This window comes from Gallinula chloropus (genome assembly GCF_964237585.1).
Source record: "Gallinula chloropus genome assembly, chromosome: 1".
Taxonomy (NCBI): Eukaryota; Metazoa; Chordata; class Aves; order Gruiformes; family Rallidae; genus Gallinula; species Gallinula chloropus.
In genome coordinates this window covers 187,770,058-187,788,715 of record NC_140085.1, presented here as the reverse complement: position 1 = coordinate 187,788,715, position 18,658 = coordinate 187,770,058, and the positions used below count along the sequence as shown (strand labels likewise).

Genomic DNA, 18,658 nt, shown 5'->3' with positions numbered 1-18,658 from the left:
GCCCTCATACCAAGCTCTTCCTTAACATTGAGGTTTCACACAAGCGAGCTGCTCTCACTGGGAAGGTGCAATGAAAACTTCATTCAGTTTACTGGATTTGGGTACAGCGGATACTGACACATCTAATTTCCCATCTCTGGAAGTAACAGGTGATAGGTCAAAGAAATTTGATAATCTCCTTCCCTGGACAATGCATTTAGCAGATTGGAGTTTTAAAACCCTTCCTGAATCACAGAATCACAGAATCACAAGGTTGGAAAGAGACCTTTAACATCATCAAGTCCAACCGTTCCCGTCCTAAGCTAAACCATATCCCTAAGTACCTCATCTACCCTTTTTTAATACACACCCAGGGATGGTGGGCAGCCTGTTCCAATGATTTTATTTTTTTTTTCTAGGACAACATGACGTTAAATGAGATTTAGCATTAGGCAGCCACAGCACACTTGGCATTCCCAGTCATCTAAAGACTTCTTTAATCATAGAATCATCAAATCACAGAATGTGTTATGTTAGAAGGGACCTTTGAAAGCCATCTAGTCCCACCCTGCAGTGAGCAGGGACATCCTCACTGGAGCAGGGCGCTCAGAGCTCCATCCACCCTGACCTTGAGTGGCTCCAGGGATGGGGCCTCCACCACCTCTCTGGGCAACCTGGGCCAGGGATCCACCACCCTCAGAGGGAAGAACTTCCTAAGGTCTCATCTAAACCTGCCCTGCTCCAATTTAAACCATCACCCCTCGTCCTGTCACTCCATGCCCTTACAAACAGTCCTGCCCAGACTTCCTGTAGGTCCCTTGAACAATTTTTGTGGCATCCTCTGGATCTGCTCCAACAGGTCCATGTTCTTCTTGGACCTTCTTTAGGCTGAAGCTCTAAATCTGGGTGTTCTCCAGTTTTCGGCTACTTAAGCACATTCCTCACTGAAGTCCATCTGCAAAAGATGCCTTAGAAGAGCTGTGCATCAGGGTGTGCTATCAGACCAGAGACCCTAATCCCATTTCTTCATCCCTCAGAGGCAGGTAAGACAGGACTCCAGACACTTCAGCAGGGTTCTCCTGCTAAGGATGGATAGCGGTGCCAATAAGTTTGGGCATCACAGGGCAGGAGGAGGCAATGTCAGGACTGGAGTGTGCTCTTCTACTGCAGATACCATAACCCTATAGAGCGACAATGCTCACATCAAAAAGAGTCTGGCAAAGTCAGCTATTGTGTCTGTAGCATCAACACCTGTGGCTCGTCCAGCTCCAGCCCTGATGCTGTCTGGTCCATCCAAAGCAGCCTGTCCATCACCCTTTTCCTCATAGAATGGTCTGAGTTGGAAGGCACCCCAAGGATCACAGAGTTCCAACCCCCCTGCCACAGGCAGGACCACCAGCCTCCAGGCCTGGAGCTACACAAGGATGCCCAGGGCCCCATCCAACCTGGCCTTGAACACCTCCAGGGATGGGGCACCTACTCTCTCTCTGGGCAGCCTGTTCCAGCCCCTCACCACTCTCTCTGGAAAGGACATCCCTTTCATGCTCCTTTCTTGACCTATCCAACATCTCTCTTCTACTTGTTTTCACCTTCCTTCCCTCTGCTTCTTCACATCTCATGGTCCTGGTAACCATTCTCCTCTCCTTCTCTCTTATTCCTCCCCTCCATCTTTCTCTTTTACGTTTCTCCCTAGGTTTGGCTCACCCTCCACACCCACAGTCTTCTCTGGTGCTGGCTGACAGCAAAATGCTCCCACTGCTGTTGCTGGCATATGGCAGAAAAATTCGTAGAAGAATGAAAATCAGGTCTGTGTTAAAAGCACAGTGCAGATGGGCACCTCTCTAATCAGACCTGGCAGCATCCCAGGGGTGAGGGATCCCCAGGGGGAAGAGAAAGCACGGGTTGAATTCCAGCACCCATGGGATCAGGTTTAACTCTGAGGATCTGCGCATGACACTGAGCTGGGTGGGAAGAACCAGCTTACTGGGGGCATCCATCCCCCAGCATCAATGGGACCGATCCCAGAGCATCCCCAGGAGATGGAAGTGACTTAACAGGACAGAGACTCGCAAAGGAGCCAGCTCCTGCTCCACAGGTTGTGCCCTCCTCCCTTAGGGATCAGGGTCCCCAGCGAGGGGCCAAACCAACCGCAGGCTCAGTAACCGGGATGCAGCACCAAGGATGTTGGTTGGTGCATTCAACTCACCTCCAGTGACTTTGTCAATGTCCACGTAAAAACGCAGCATGGCAGAGCCCAGCATGAAGGCCACCCCTGGCCCGATGACGGTCACGGAGAACAAGATCCCTGCAAGAGCAGAAAGGGGCTCAGCTATGTGTAAAAGGACCAACAGGGACAGGAGGTGCCCCAAGGCAGGACCAGGGTTCACCACATGGGCTATTTTCCCAGCAGTTTTCTTATCTCACACCTTTGGAAGGAGAACAACCCCCACGCTTCCCACACTCCCTTCACAGGAAAGATTTTTGCAAAACTCCTATCTTTTCTGCCACTTTTCTTCAGCCTTCTAGACAGGCTTCAGATACACCCAGGAACACGACGTGCCCCTTTGGCAGAAGAAATCCAGGAAATGCAAAATTGCTTAAGCAACTGCTGCCACTGCCAAGGCCCATGTCTGAACTGTGCTGTCTGAATTAATTCCTTTCTTCAATATCACAGTTTATTGCCTCCCCTTTAACAAGGGAAAGGAGATAAAAGTGATTAGCAAACTCTCATGTGTGAATTACTAATAAAAAAAAATTAAGCACATGTTAAGATTCAACTCCTATCTTGCAGGGGATCTCTTTGAATATGTTTCAGAGGTTTGGAGCATCTACCAGACGTGGTACATGCAGTTTCTTGATGGTATTGACCTGTGTTAGAGCCACCCTTGCCTGCCCGTTCAGTTAAGAATGCCTCTGCAGATTAAACAGTGAGAAGGAACTGCAAGGGCCACCCTGTCCATTCCACCACCCTTGGGCAGCCCTTGCATGTGTGTGCCCAGGCTGTCCTCCAGCACTCCCTCCGCTAACAGATACTTGCCCACCTCCCAGAGGGTTGATCCTGCTTTCTTAGTTTCCTACCATGTTCCCTGTACCCAAAGTCTTCTTTGCTGCATCTTGAGACCATAGCTGCCCTTCCTGAACACGGAGATCAAAGTATTCCCCTTCTCCTTGCTGAAGCCTTTCTGGAGGACGATTTGGTTATAAAGCCCCTCTCTGGTTTATGAATCTCAGGCCAAAATTCCCAGCTTCTCCCCTAAATAATGTTTTTCCAGAACTCCTGGTCTGTCTGCATTCTCTCCAAGCTGGAGGCAAACTATTTTTTCAGAAACCTTCCAAGACCTGGGTAGAGCAGAAGGGCTGTAGCAAGCCCTGCTCTCATTAATGCAAATTAGGACTGTCTGGCCTTGCTATCAAGGGCTAATTCCAGTTTCCCCTCTTTCCCCAGCAGCCCCAGTCTTACCCAGGTAGAGGGGGGAGTTCCTCTCGCTGGCAAAGTCATCGATGTAGGAGATCCCAAAGGGCTGGATGGGGACACCGCCGATGCCCAGCAGCGCCTGGGCGATGAACATGACGAGGAGAACCGCGTGGTTCTCCCTGACAGCATGGGGGGTACAGCCAGTATCACTGAGGTTCCCCTCTGACCCCAGGACCTCGGGCTGGCACAGGTCGGTGGTGTTGCTGAACATGCCTGCAATGACAAAGGCAACAAGTCTAAGGGGCTCGGTCTGGAGAAAGGGCTTCCCCAGGACAGCAGCAAGCACGTAGATAACATTCTCAGTGGGTGTCAAGTGGGAAATGTCAGTGGAAAGGTAGTGGAAGCACTACTGTGCAGATGTCCACGGAGAGATGGATGCACGTGCCACAAAAAGCCACCTCCATGGGAACAGCAGAGCTGAGGTCATTTCCACAGCCTTTGGTACAACTTGCAAATAAGGGTAAGCCAATTTCATGAATAGCTCCTGAAGAAACAAGAACTCCTTTCACCCAGAGAGCTGCCTAAGTGGAAGTGCTGACTCTAGCACACTGCGGGAGGGAGGGGGTGGTGGTGATTATAGCAGTTCTTTCCGTGGTTGATTCAATGAGATGTAATAGTGCTGAACAGATTGATGTAGATGTATCTTAAGAGACAATTAATATAATTTTAATTTGTGTGTTTTAAGACTAGATTTGGTTTGGATTTTAGTAGAATATGGCTGTAACCATGTGAGCTGTTTCGTGAGAGCAGCTACAAAATTCAGCCAGAACAGTGGGACTGCCTTGAAGCTAAAGAAAGTGAAGATGGGGAGTCATTAGTAATGAGACCAATGACCAATTAAGAGAGGCTGTCTTGTTTTCAGCTAAAAGGGGTTGCTAATTCATTTGTGTAAGAATGTGGTTTTGAGCTCAAGAATGTGTTTTGGTGACTATGGAGAAAAATGTAAAGAGCATGCGCTGGGAGAGAGGAAGATGTCCAGCCTGAAGACATCAGAAGACCCCTGAGTGTCACTGAGCATGCTCCATCTGGGAGGAGTTAATGTAAATGACTTCCTGTGGATAATTTGCATAACCCTGCCTTTTCTTAGAAATTATAATGAATATGTAGAGTTAATCTGCATAAACATGAGAAATTTGGCTTTAAATGGCTCACAAATTGGGAGGAGCAATGCCCTGTGTGCCCAGCACTGCAAGAAAAGATATCTGCTTCATAGTCAGCAAGGCTGGGGAGTTTGGATTCTGGCTTTCCAAGGCATCATGGTTATGCCCCAAATCATTCACAACTCTTGAGTGTTTGACACATGGACACCTGCACCCCTGAAACGCATGGGTAATTGTTTCCAAACTGTCTTTAGCACCTGATCCCTGTTTGCATCCGTGAATTATTTGCCTATTAAGTCTCCCTTTGCTGGCTGCAGCTGTGGGAATAAGCTGTGCTCTCTCTGGTGAGCCAGAGAAAGGGTGTTTTGTGGAGGTTTCTAAAAGGTTTGCTGGGAGGATCCTGCATGTCATGATTTGGGGAGGTAATGAGAGAGTGGGTTCTTCTCTTTCCTTTCTTTCCTCATCCCTTCACCTTCTTTCAGGGAGAAAATCCCAAATCCAGCCTGACCTGCTCCTCCATGACTGATTTATACCTGTGTGCTTCCTTCACAAGAGACTGATTTTCTTGTGGGGTCTAGGCATGGGAAGGGCAAGTGAGGTGCCCCATGAGCAGGAAAAGTTATGTATAAAATTAGGGTGTTTCACCACACACCTTGCCCTCTTGGGTCAAGTCAAGCTCCTTTCCTGCAAGTCCTGTTTCTTTCCCGTAAAAGTTTATGAGACCTTATCTTATCTGTGTTATGAAAATAAGGGAGCAGCTCTTGTTCATGAGGACAGTGTTGCTCAAGAGCCCCTTGGCTGGGGAAGACCTTTCTGCTAGCCGGTTCCAACTGTCCCCAGGCTTCTTTGTCCCACCATCCTCTGTTGCCTCACAGGACTGAGATGATTTCATTCTCAGAAAATTAAAATTCCTCAAGGACAAGCCTGCAGTGTGCAGCTCCCACCCCCTCGAGGGAAGGTCATTTCCTTTCTCTGTCCCAAAAGGCATAAAATAAGTTCCTAGAGTACCTACTGGCAACGGAATGGTCATACTTGTAGGGTCCAGTTATGAAGTGGGGGAGAGACATGAGGAACCCAGCCAAGGAGACAAGGATGGCACCACAGCCGATGAAACGGGGTCTGTGGACTCGGCTTCCAAAGTAACTTATGAAGACGATCAGCAACGTGTTCCCAACCTGCAGCAGGACACATAGACCAAGAGGTCTCACAAGAGAAGAAGAGAAGCATCCCCCAGGTAGCCTAGGAGAAGCGAGCTGGTTTTCACCTCGTTGAAGGAAGCGAGCATCCCTGACGTCTGGCTGGAGAGGCCGTATCGTCTCTCGATGGTTGAGATGGAGCTCTTCAGATAGCCAGAGACCAGGAGCTGGGAGAGCTGCAGAAGCCCATGACAGAAAACGAAGAACTGCCAACACAAAAAGAGAGCATCCAACACGATTACTGTGAGCTGCAACGTCACAAGCAGAGTCTCCTACACAACGGCACGATAAACCTGTAGCCATGAGCCTTTGAAATATTACCCCTTCTCCTGCCATCAGTGGTCTTCTGAAATTAGGTTGGGGCCATTAAATAGTCCTCTGCTAAAAATGACAACAGAGTTAGTATTTTTAAGGAGAGTGCAATTTCTTCAGCAATAAGTGGCTTTAGACAGAGATCATTTCACTTGAGATACTGCTAGTTCGTGTTGTCCTTGACCCAAGATCCAGTGGCAGAAGTGGGAGGTTGCACAACCTTCCTATCCTCATCTGGCCAAAGGCAGATAGCCATCCCCAGTGCTTCCAAAAGCTCTTCTGGGACAAGAACAAGTCCTTCCAAACATAGCAACAAATATCTTCTTCAGAGAAAGTCAGGAGAAGGTCAGGCAGAATAACTCAGACTTTCCGTTTTCCTTTCCTTCTTGAGAAGCCCTGGATGTAAAGGTCGTACTTCCTTTGTGAAAATGGGATGGTTCTTTACCACTTCCAGAAGTAAAGCTTGTCAAAGACCATCCTCTCCCAGAAAATCATCTGACCTCATCTCCTCTGGAGATGGGGATGTGGTGGTTCTCAGCGACCCGGGCAAACATGTGGCTCAAGCTGCCCCAGCATTGCTGACAGCAGCATCCCTCTGTCCTGCTCCACTTGCAGAAGCATTTCATAAGTGCCAGATGAACTGTCTAGAGGATGGAGACCACCTCTCCTCCATCCACATCTTTGCAAAGCAGTTGGTGAAGAAAAGGAGCTGGCAAGTAATCTCCTTCCCTGTTGCCACATGGCATCCTCCCAAATAAGTTAAAATGAGCTAAGCAACCCAAACCATCGCATACCATAAGGAGACAGACCACTCATCTTGCTGCAGGACAGGCTGAACATCTCCTGGTCTTGGCAGACCTGCTGCCCTCAGTCTTAGATGCTGCCCCAAGCCACGGGGTGCTGCCTGTGGCCAGAGCAGGGCATTGCTCCAGCTCTGCGTGTTCTGCAGCCAGTTCCCACCAGGCAGGAGTCTCACACAGAGGAGCTGCTCAACCTGGCCGGGTTTTCTGCTGTGTCTTGTTCTGATCCAGGGCTGGAGCACAGTCACTGCCAAATTGGACTGCTCTGTAAGCAGAGGAACTGTTGAGGGCACAAAAAAGGGGGGAAAGAGGATGGTCAAGCCGCCTCAGCTCCCCAAGAGCTGGAGCACCAGGGTATGGGTACCATCAGCAAAAGCCACGTGTTGGCATTGTGCAAAGCAGGATGCAATGCAGGACCTCCCCCTGCTTCAAGGCTCCTGACACCGCTGTGTCTGGACTAGGAAAACATTACCCAGCCAAAGGAGCACTTCCCTGGAGTCAGCTTTGCTAAAACCCCCACGTTCCTCCAGGTCATGCTGGCTACATCCAGGCGCTGCTTCCTGAATGCAGATGGAAATGTTGGATGTCAGATTCGTGTTTTTTCCAGGCACCCACAACACACAGATCCGGCGCCTTCACAGAACTTTGGTTTAAATCAGCTCCCTGCTCACCACCTCTCCAGCGTAGGAGGTCAAAATGGGTTGAGAACCTGGAGTTTTCCGCTCCCCTACCTGGGCAGACTCACAGAAAAGAGTGATGGCCCTGTGGCGGGCTTGCAGTGACTTGGTGACATGGCCAGGCAGGCACCCCAGTTCTTCTGACTCAGGGGGCTGCTTGCTGCTCGCCATCAGATCACATCATGGCTGGTGATCCTCCAGGAAAGGAAGGAACAGCCTCGCAGTCTTTAGATCCGCTGGAGAAATTTATGACCCTGTTTGGTTTTGGCTGCACACACGGCACCACGTTTTGTCCTGCAGCAAACATGACTTGTTTACATCTCTGTATCTGATCAAGACATCTGGCTTTCAAACTCAGTCCAGAAAGATGCTCTTCACGCCTGGAAGGAGGGACCATTACTGACACCAGTGATACCCTTGTAAACAAGAGGGAGAGATTTCCCAGAAGATCAACTGCTGCCTCCTTGAGAGGCACGGGGCATAAATCATAGAACCATGGACCAGTTTGGGTAGGAAGGGACCTCAGAGCTAACCCACAGTGCCCTCCCACCCCCCGCCACAGGCAGGGACACCCCCCCCATCAGCCCAGGGTGCCCCAAGCCCCACCCAACCTGTCCTTGAACCCTGCCAGGGAGCCAGGGACAGCCCCAGCTTCTCTGGAAATCTCCAGGTTGCCAGAGGTCATATGGACATGCACACCAACACACACGTTTCCTGTCCTGGGAGATCTCAGCAGGGATGACACTACAGACAGAGCGTGCTTTCATCTAAATCCTTCCCTGTCAGCAGTGCCTGCTTCTTCCTACTCCCGGCAGGAGAGAGAAGCAGCAGGCAGCAGCGGTGTTATGAACAAAGGCAAGGCACTAAAATCAAATTATGACTGCGTATCAGCTCCCAGAAAACAAACCTCCCAACCCAGAGCATCCTTTTCCCCTCTCAAAGCTCAGGCCATATTTATAAGCCTAAAGGAAAGAAGGCCGTGACACCACAAGCCATGATTCATGTCCTCTCTGTTCAAACTCATGGCCTCTAAGTCCAGTTTTAGTTAAGCCCCAAAGGTTGAGCCTAGAATTGCAAAAGAAACAGGCTGGGGGCTGTTCTCATGATGCCAAGACCAGTGGGGACAGAATAACCTGCATCCATCCTACCACACTCACTGAGCCTTTACAGTCGTGGGGTGGTTTCACCCCAAAACACTTTCTGGGAATGGTCCCCAGTCCTCAGCTTCCCAATTCTTTGGGAAGGTCATAGCTGACCCAGGGCCAAGTCATGTAGTAGGTGATAACTCAGAGGTGCAGCCAGATGAGCTATAATGCTGAATCTGCTTGGGGTCTTGGTATGCCAAAAAAAAGCCCCCTCCATGCCTGGGGTAGCTGATCTGGGGACAAGCATCAACGTGCCTGGCTGTACTCCCCCAGCCTGTGCTGGGGTGAAGGTGCAGGGCAGGTTCAGTCCTGCATTTGGGACATGCCCAGGAATGTGACCACACCACGACGCTCATCACTGAAGGGTTTTGGTTTTCTCCCAGCAAGCTGCTGCTTGCAGCTCCGGCCATCCAGACCAAAAATCCTGTGCTGGAAGAAGGATCCTGCACTTCCTGCAGCCCACAGACCAACCACCACTCCTGTCCCCACAAGTCTGTTCAGGTTTGGGGGATGCTCTCCACACCACAACCTGGAGAGTAGACTTTCAGGGGATGAACATCCAGACTTGGAGTGCAAGGAGCTCCTTCACTGAAAACTGCTGAGGGCTTTTATTGGTTTGACTTTCCCTTTTCTGGAAGAGATGGGCAATACTGAAGGTGCTGGGGAAGAAGAAGAGCAAAAGGCTGGGTCAGTGCAAGGCTATGAGGATGATGATGTTGGTGGCAGGGCATCGCTGGGGATTTCAACAGCTTGAGGAAAGGAGAGGAGGAGAGCGGGGGGCCTAGGTAACACTGGGAGCTGGTGGGGTGGTTAAAGACAGCCCATCAAGAGCCCTCAGGTATGCACTGTGTCCCACCAAGGGAGCAGGGGTGGTAAAAGAGCTGCAAAGGTATCCAACCACAGCACCAACAGCAGGATGAAACAAGGGGAAGGAAATCCCCACGGGCTGCCCGGCAGAGCTTCCTAAGATCCAGCTCTTGATAGCAGGTTTTAATTAAACATTTCAATGTTCTTTCTTCAATGCATGCCTTATTTTTTAAACCATCTGCTAAAGCAAGGGCACTAGAGAGGCATCTAACAGTCCTGCACTGTGTAGGTCAGAAGAGCAAAGGACAAGAGATTTATGGAAACCTGGATGCTTGGGGGGTAACTGCGCTAGTTGCTGCACAAAGGTTTTTAGGCAGAAGTCCAAACCATACCCCAGAGCAAGCAGGGGAACCTTTAAAAAGTCAAAATCACAGAATCACAGAATCACAAGGTTGGAAAGAGACCTTTAAGATCATTAAGTCCAACCGTTCCTGTCCTATGCTAAACCATATCCCTAAGTACCTCATCTACCCCTCTGTTAAACACACCCAGGGGTGGGGACTGAGCCCCCTCCCTGGGCAGCCTGTTCCACAGCCCCACAACTCTTGCAGGGAAGAACTTTTCCCTCCCATCTGAGCTGACCCTGCCCTGGCACAGCTTGAGCCCATTTCCCCTTGTCCCATCTCCTGTCCCCTGGCTGAAGAGACCATCGCCCACCTCTCTGCACCCTCCTGGCAGGTCAGTGGAGGTGCTGAGAAGGGCTCCCCTCAGCCTCCTCTTCTCCAGGCTCAACACCCCCAGCTCCCTCAGCCGCTCCTCAGAGGATTTGCCCTCCAGCCCCTTCCCCAGCCTGGTTGCCCTTCTCTGGACTCGCTCCAGGACCTCCATGTCCTTCTTATGGTGAGGAGCCCAGAACTGGACCCAGCAAGATAAAAACCTGCTAAATGGTCACACACACTGTTCACACCAAGCTGATTGGTTAGTAATTATAACGAGTTCTGATAAGCATATCTTCTAGCTAAACATTGTTAGTTTACCTTTGATGTCTAAAAGTATCTGCACACTTTCTGTGTCGACCATTTATTATGGATGGTTCTTGTCATGTACAACTCCCTCTTGGTTTAGGGCAGTTTGTACCCCTGTCTTCAAGGCCGCTGTGCTTTGAGAATGTGATTACCAAAAACCTCTCAGCATGAGTAACTTTCCAGTCTCACGAGAACGCGAGGATGTTGTCAGGGCCTGTGTCTTCTGCGAGGAGAGCTGGGTAGGCCTGCTGCCTTCCCCAACAGTCCTAAGGTAGCAAACTGGGAGGTCTTGCAAATTAAAGCTCTGCAGGGCCAAGTCTCTTTCTTGCTCCTCGGGGAGTCACTGCGGGCAACCACCCAACCACAGGACCTTTGTAGACTGTGAGGCCTAATGAGTGAGAGATAGAGAGCCGGTAATTGCTAGTGCGTGATTGCCCTGTGGGGACGTCCTGTAGTTCATAGAATCATAGAATCATAGAATGGTCTGGGTTGGAAGGGACTCCAAGGATCATAGAGCTCCAACCCCCCTGCCACAGGCAGGGCCAACAACCTCCAGGCCTGGAGCTACACAAGGTTGCCCAGGGCCCCATCCAACCTGGCCTTGAACACCCACAGGGATGGGGCACCCACCCCCTCTCTGGGCAGCCCCTTCCAGCCCCTCACCACTCTCTCTGGAGAGAACTTCCCCCCAATATCTCATCTCACCCTTCCCTCCTCCAGCTTCACTCCATCCCCCTTGTCCTGCCAGTCTCTGCCCTTTAACAAGCCGATTCCCCTCCTGTTTCTCTGCTCCCTTCAGGGACTGGAAGGCTGCAATGAGGTCCCCCCGCAGCCTTCTCTTCTCCAGGCTGAACCAGCCCAGCTCCCTCAGCCTCTCTCTGTAGGGCAGGTGCCTCAGCCCTCTGATCATCTCCGTGGCTCCTCTGAACCCTCTCCAACAGTTCCACATCCTTCTTGTATTGGGGGCCCCAGCTCTGGACACAGGACTCCAGATGGGGCCTCACGAGGGCAGAGTAGAGAGGGACAATCCCCTCCCTGTCCTTGCTGACCACTCCTCTCCTGATGGAGCCCAGGATCCCATTGGCTCTACGAGCTGCAAGAGTACACTGCTGGCTCATGTCAAGCTTCTCATCCACCACAATCCCCAAGTCCTTCTCAGCAGGGCTACTGTGGTAGCTGCGATGGTGCCAGTGGGTGGTTGAGCCCCAGCAGCATGTCAGTCACAAGGCTGCACTGGGCTTCTCTGCTTTGGCAGGGGGGTTGGAATGGATGATCTCTGGAGGTCCCTTCCAACCCCTACGATTCTGTGGTTCTGTGATATCCCATCATATGTGATGCAGGGCTGGCCAGGTGCAGACCTGGATGCCACCCAGTGCCTTTCTCAGCTAGGTCAGGGAGGTAGCCCAGCAGATCTTCTGCATAACCTTTTTGTGCCATCTATCTACTTCTCACAAGGACTTGAGGCTGGGGTCCCTCCATGCCTGGACTTGGGACCAGTAGGATCATCTGGCCTGGGTCTGACAGGCTACCCCAGAAGCAGGAGAAGATCAGAAGGTGATCTGGGTCTGAAGACAGCAGCCTTCTCCCAAAACCCATGCCCCAACAGCAGGCCAAGAAGAGTAGCCCCAGAGCCCAGCTGTCTGGCATCTCTTCCCCGCTGCGGGTGAAGTTATGCTTATATCCTTCCCCCTCTACATCAGTAAAATTAAAACAACTTGGGGCAATCCAAACAAGTGCTTGTGTAGGCTGAGGAGAAGGAAGAGGGTATTTTTAAATGGCTTTGGAAAATAAACATCCGTGAAGCGTTATTAGAGCCTGCCCAGGCTCCACGTTGTGATAACACCAAACATCACACTAGAGCAGGGACAGAGGCTGCTTGGGACTGATGTACCCCTGCCAAAAACAACCCTGCTGCAGTACAAGGGCAGAAAGCAACCTTCCTCCTCTGGAGCAATGCCACCATCATTTCCCATGACCAGCGAGGTCAGGAAAATGACTGAGACATCTTTAAGTTCAACAAGGACACGTGCAAGGTCCTACACATGGGTTGGGACAATCCCTGCTACCAACACATGCTGGATGTGATGTGATGGAGAGCAGCCCTGAGGAAAATCATTTGGGGTACTGATGGAAGAAAAGCTGGACATGAGCCAATGATGGGTACTCGCAGCCCAGAAGGCCAACCCCATCCTGGGCTGCATCCCAAGGAGTGTGGCCGGAGATGCTGGGGGCACCAGAACTTCTCTCTGACCCAGAGAGGCTGAGGGACTCAGGGCTGTTCAGCCTGGAGAAGAGAAGACTGAGGGGGATCTTCTCAGTGCTGAGAAACCCTTGAGGGGTGGGCTCAGGAGGGGTGCCCAGGGACAGGACAAGGGGCCATGGGCACAAAGTGGAGCAGAGGAAGTTCCACCTAACCCTGAGGAGGAACTTCTTTGCTGGGAGGGTGGCAGAGCCCTGGGCCAGGCTGCCCAGAGAGCTTGGGGAGTCTCCCTCCATCTCTGGAGCCATCCCAGCCCCGTGATCCTGGGCGCTGTCCCGTGCAGCCTGCTGGAGGGGACCCTGCTCTGGCAGGGGTGGGACTGGGGGATCTCCAGAGCTCCCTGCTAACCCCACCAGTCTGTGAGTCTATGTAAAGCACAGAGCAGAAAACATCAAGGACTGAATGTCCTTTCAGGTCTTACGGATATCCCAGTTTATTGGACAAAACCTCTTTACATTGACTGCAGTGAATCACACTATGGACTATGATTCACTGCCCAGCAGGTCATTGTTCCCAGCCTGCTTCCACTTCATCTTCAGCAGAACTATTGCCATAACACACACACTGACTTTCATTAAATGTTTGTTTTCTATTTCTGTGGCAGTTTCCATCTCAAACTACTTCTCCACGTCTTTGCATACCATCCCTTCACCAGAACTGCTCTTTCAAAATTTGTACATCTGTCATGGGATGCAAAATGCTTCTTGAAGCCAAGACAAGATGTTGCACTCCACTGGAAGCAGCATCAGGCTTAATTTTAATCTGCTGTCATGGGCTGTAGGAATTCATGGCAGGTATCTGAAAGACTTAGGGACCGCCAGCACCAGGAATATTCCCCAGAAGGACCATTTCAAGTCATTCTCAGTTGCATTTTGACACATGGCAATTAGCTTTTTAGACACACTCTCTCTCTCTCTGTGGACATATCTATATATATACATAGATATATATAAATTGCAGTGCTGTGATTTTTTGGGGGTGTCCTTCAGCCACTTCAAACTGCATTGTGCAATGGCTTGTGTTCTTGCAAGAACCATTCAAACCCTGGACACAAGTTATGTTTTCTTGGGGAAGTCATTTAGAAACCGGACAGGGTGACCTAACTTCTTGAAAGCAAAAATAAAAACAACTCACCCCACCACCACTACCCCTCTCTCCACCCCAAAAAAAAGAGAGATCTAGGACAAATATCCTGTGCTGAGTATAATTGTGTGCTGCTGACCAGGTAAGCACTGTCTTAGGGGTAAAACCAAGTCCTTCAGCAGTCTGATGTGAAATATAGAAGTAGGAGGGAGGATTTCGTCTCCTTGGCTGTGGGCTGCAGCCAGGATAATGCCTGGCAATGGCTTCATTGAGGTTGGTCCCATCCCGCTGTGACTGCAGTCACCCCTGGCAGCCTCCTGCAACACTGCTCTGACCTGGAGGGATCAGTGAGGGTTGAGCTTTCCAAGCAGAGACTCAGCAGTAGGGTGTCAATCAGGAGCAGAAACAGTCTCCACGAAAGTCCCCCGCTTTCTACCCCTCTCAGGGTGGTCTCCAGGGAACTTTGGAAAGCCACAAACTCTTAGCAGACATGGGCAGCTTCAGAGCTGTACTCTGCATTGGTGAGGCTGCACCTCGAGTGCTAGGTCCAGAGAAGGGCAACCAGGCTGGGGAAGGGGCTGGAGGGCAAATCCTCTGAGGAGCAGCTGAGGGAGCTGGGGGTGTTGAGCCTGGAGAAGAGGAGGCTGAGGGGAGACCTTCTCAGTGCCTCTACTGACCTGCCAGGAGGGTGCAGAGAGGTGGGCGATGGTCTCTTCAGCCAGGGGTCAGGAGATGGGACAAGGGGAAATGGGCTCAAGCTGTGCCAGGGCAGGGTCAGCTCAGATGGGAGGGAAAAGTTCTTCCCTGCAAGAGTTGTGGGGCTGTGGAACAGGCTGCCCAGGGAGGGGGCTGAGTCCCCAGCCCAGCGGGTGTTTAAGAGATGTGGAGATGAGGTACTTAGGGATATGGTTTAGCATAGGACAGGAACGGTTGGACTTGATGATCTCAAAGGTCTTTTCCAACCTTGTAATTCTGTGAGAGCTGCCCACTGCCCTGGCCAGGTCTGGCCTGCAATATTCTCCATGAAGAGAAGCAGATGTTGATTCTGCTCACAAATCAGGCTGGCTTTGCACCTCAGCACCTTTAATCTTTGAAGTTTCAAACTCCTTTAAAATACCCCCACGAGGGAAAAAAAAATCAATAGGTTTTATTTTTAAAGGGAATTTTACTGGTGGGTTAAAAAAGAAACCGAAACAGCTGAATGGGCTGAAAAAAATGACTGGGGGAGAAATCTCAGCACAGCATCACACCGATTCCTCTCCTGTACTCCCAGCCCCTGCAGCACTGGTAGCCCTCTGCTTCAGTGGCTTCTCCTGAGCTCAATTCCCCTCTAGCACAAGGAATGAGGGTAATTAAATTCACCAGCATTTGCAAAAAACCCTAAACCCTAAACCCCCAAATCGTCCCCCAAAAAAGTGACAGAGAAACTTTAAGCCTTTAAACAGCCATCATCTTTTGCTCTACAGCCTGTTGGGATGCTCTAATGAATCATGTAATTGGCTTCCAACTACACTGAATGTAGTAATAGATTGATGATAATGCTATCACAGAGAGAGTAGTGAGGGGCTGGAACAGGCTGCCCAGAGAGGGGGTGGGTGCCCCATCCCTGGGGGTGTTCAAAGGCAGGTTAGATGGGGCCCTGGGCAACCTTGTGTAGCTCCAGGCCTGGAGGTTGGTGTCCCTGCCTGTGGCAGGGGGTTGGAACTCTGTGACCCTTGGGGTCCCTTCCAGCCCAGACCAGTCTATGATTCAATGATTCTATTGTTCTCAATAAAGTGTAATTATTCAGCCAAAAGAGAACAAACAGATGCTGCAGGACAGAAGGAGCCACCCCGGGGCGCAGCCCTTGGTCCTGCAAATTCCTCCTTGAACATTCAGCTGGAGAGGACCTGGGGTCCAGCATCGCGCTGCCCTAAGACTTTGAAGAAGCAAGGTTGATATGTCTGGCTCTGGCTCACATCAAAATTAAATGAGAAGACAACAGAGGGAACAAGGAATCTGGCCTCCCATCTTCCCAGGTCACTACCAACGCTCCTGAGCAACTGAAACCATCCTTTCCTTCACGTGCTTGCAGCGACATTCTAAGAAAAGCTCATGTTAAGTCACATATGTACCAATCACACGTGTACAAAGAAAATCCCCAAACCTGTGGCTGCCTAAAAACAGGGGAAAAAAGCATTTTCCACCTTGTTCTCAGCAGCTTTTGATCTGCTCCCACATCCTACCAACCCTTGGCTCCCCCAGACCTCTCTGTGTCTCAGGCTTTCACTTTGCAGCTGCTTATCCCTCTTCTTTACCTGTCATAGAATCATAGAATCACAGACTGGTTTGGGTTGGAAGGGACCCCAAGGATCACACAGTTCCAAACCCCTGCCACAGGCAGGGACACCAACCTCCAGGCCTGGAGCTACACAAGGTTGCCCAGGGCCCCATCCAACCTGGCCTTCAACACCCCGACGGAAAAGGCATCCACCCCCTCTCTGGGCAGACCCTTCCAGCCCCTCACCACTCTCTCTGTAAAAACCTTCCCCCTAATATCTAAATTAAACCTTCCTTCCTTTAGCTTCACTCCATCCCCCTTGTCCTGCCACTATCTACCCTTTTAAAAAGTTGATTCCCCTCCTGTGTCTCTGCTCCCTTCAGGGACTGGAAGGCTGCAATGAGGTCCCCCCGCAGCCTTCTCTTCTCCAGGCTGAACCAGTCCAGCTCCCTCAGCCTCTCTTCCTAGGGGAGGTGCTCCAGCCCTCTGATCATCTCTGGATGTTTAAAGGAAAGCGTCTTGAAAGCTGACATTCACAAGCTCCACTGAACGTAGCGCTTGGCATCCACCTTAGGCCAACAGCCAACTTGGTTTCAGCTTCCTTGTGACATGTAAGAAAAGAGCACAAAGCTTCCAAAAAGTGTCCTCTTTGTAGAAAAGAAGATGGAAACATGAACTTGGATGACCAGGTGCACGAGTGATGTGACCATACCACCACTGTTAGAAAGGGCTTTTTAAAAATGTGATTAGCACTACGCAAAGAGAAAAGGATTTTTCAACACCTCCCTGAGCCAAGGATCCTGGATCCTCCTCTTCTAACAATGGGGTGTGCAAATAATGAGCTGAGGAGCCACAGCCTCCCTGGCACCAACACAGCCACAGGTAGAAGGCACAAGGGCACAGGCATCTTCAGGCAAGCTCAGGACTGGTGTGCTAAAACCATACAGGCAGCACTGGTCCCACCACCAGAAGATCTCCGTTTCTACTTCACCCAGACTCACACCACTTTCCAGGTCTGATAAGAGGAGAAAAAGGGACCTTCACCCAATGTTCCCCACATCTCAGTGGTTTGGGTCCTTCAGAACAGATGATGTGTGGCTTCATGCCTAAGATGCCAAGTCCAGCTTGACAAGGTCCTCTGCCTTCCCTGGGTAGCCCTCAGACCACCAGGCTGCTACGTGGAAGTGACCTGTCAGTACCTCAGTGTTCCCAGCACAAACAACTCCTGGGGCTACTCCAAAAGGAGTCAGTAAATTCTATTTATATGGCTGCCTGTACTGGACCTGGCAGAACTCTTGGGCGGAGATGTTGAGGAAGCATCTCCCTGCATGACCCAACTGGAGAACCCGGGTGAATCTACATCAGGGTCAGGAGGCATCGCAGGGTGCATGGCCTGAATCCTTGCTTAGGACATAAGCTTTCAGTGAATAAGTTCAAGCAAGGGCACGGTTTAAGCCAAATAGATGCTGTTCCTTGCCTAAATTGGGACTCATACCCAAAGTTTTGAGGGTGCTGTGTGCTAAACTCCAGGAGCAAGCACTGATTCTCCTTCTCCCCCATCTCTGCTGCCCCCATTTCATACAGGCATTTATATTTATTTTAAAAGGGCAGACAATGGCAGGCCAAGGGGGATGGAGTAAAGCTGGAGGAGGGAAGGGTTAGATGAGATATTGGGGGGAAGTTCTTTCCAGAGAGAGTGGTGAGGGGCTGGAACAGGCTGCCCCAGAGAGGGGGTGGGTGCCCCATCCCTGGAGGTGTTCAAGGCCAGGTTGGATGGGGCCCTGGGCAACCTTGTGTAGCTCCAGGCGTGGAGGCTGGTGTCCCTGCCTGTGGCAGGGGGTTGGAGCTTTGTGATCCTTGGGGTCCCTTCCAACTCAGACCAGTCTGGGATTCTATGATCATGGATGCAATTAAAAATATTTTCACCAAGATTGAGGCTCACAACTGATTTAAGATCTGGGATTTGTTTCTCTTGAAGGTTTGCTTTGGGCTCTGGAAGTTTTGCTGCCAGAAGTTAAATACTACAGAAACTGAAAGTTAAAATTCTCATTGCACAATCCCCATCCCACCCACTGGCTTTTGGAGACACCCAGCTGTACATCCAACGGCCCTTCTGCCCTTAGGGAGTAACTCTCAAATCCATTTGGTAAACAGCAATCCTTCCAACGCTTTCTGCAGAAAAGCTAAACTCCTCTTCAGCAGGCCAATAATCCAAGCAGGGATTATTAAAAGAAAGCAGTAAGTATTTACCTTGATGCTGAGAAATGGGCTCCGACAGAGTGTTTTCTGGGACCGATCCGGGCAGCTGATCTTCGCAGCGGTACTCGTCATTCTGTCAGGCCAGCTTTACCCTCCTGCCAAAACAAATCATTCAGCTCAATGCTCAGTTGCTCTGCTTGATTTTGCCTTGCTCAGCACAGCAAAAATCCTGCCGTGCTTTGCAAACACCCACACAGCAGGCACGAGGTCGTTGCGAGCGATTATTTATTACTCTTACTCTTTGTTGCTTCCTAGCGTTTTTGCTTCTGCAAAGCAAAGA

The 18,658-nt window shown here is 50.7% G+C and overlaps 1 protein-coding gene across 1 annotated transcript in view; it reads right to left on the bottom strand.

Annotated features, from left to right (window-relative positions):
- The window catches only part of SLCO2B1 (solute carrier organic anion transporter family member 2B1), a gene marked incomplete at its 5' end in the record, with an annotated part of 55,476 nt that extends 37,026 nt beyond the window's left edge, over nucleotides 1-18,450 (bottom strand). Inside the window, 5 exons of the mRNA XM_084261851.1 lie at nucleotides 2,186-2,284; nucleotides 3,440-3,667; nucleotides 5,567-5,729; nucleotides 5,819-5,956; nucleotides 18,370-18,450. Of these exons, the coding sequence (XP_084117977.1) occupies nucleotides 2,186-2,284; nucleotides 3,440-3,667; nucleotides 5,567-5,729; nucleotides 5,819-5,956; nucleotides 18,370-18,450 (709 nt within the window). The remainder of the gene's footprint in view (nucleotides 1-2,185; nucleotides 2,285-3,439; nucleotides 3,668-5,566; nucleotides 5,730-5,818; nucleotides 5,957-18,369) is intronic.
- Between the last annotated feature and the right edge of the window lie 208 nt (nucleotides 18,451-18,658).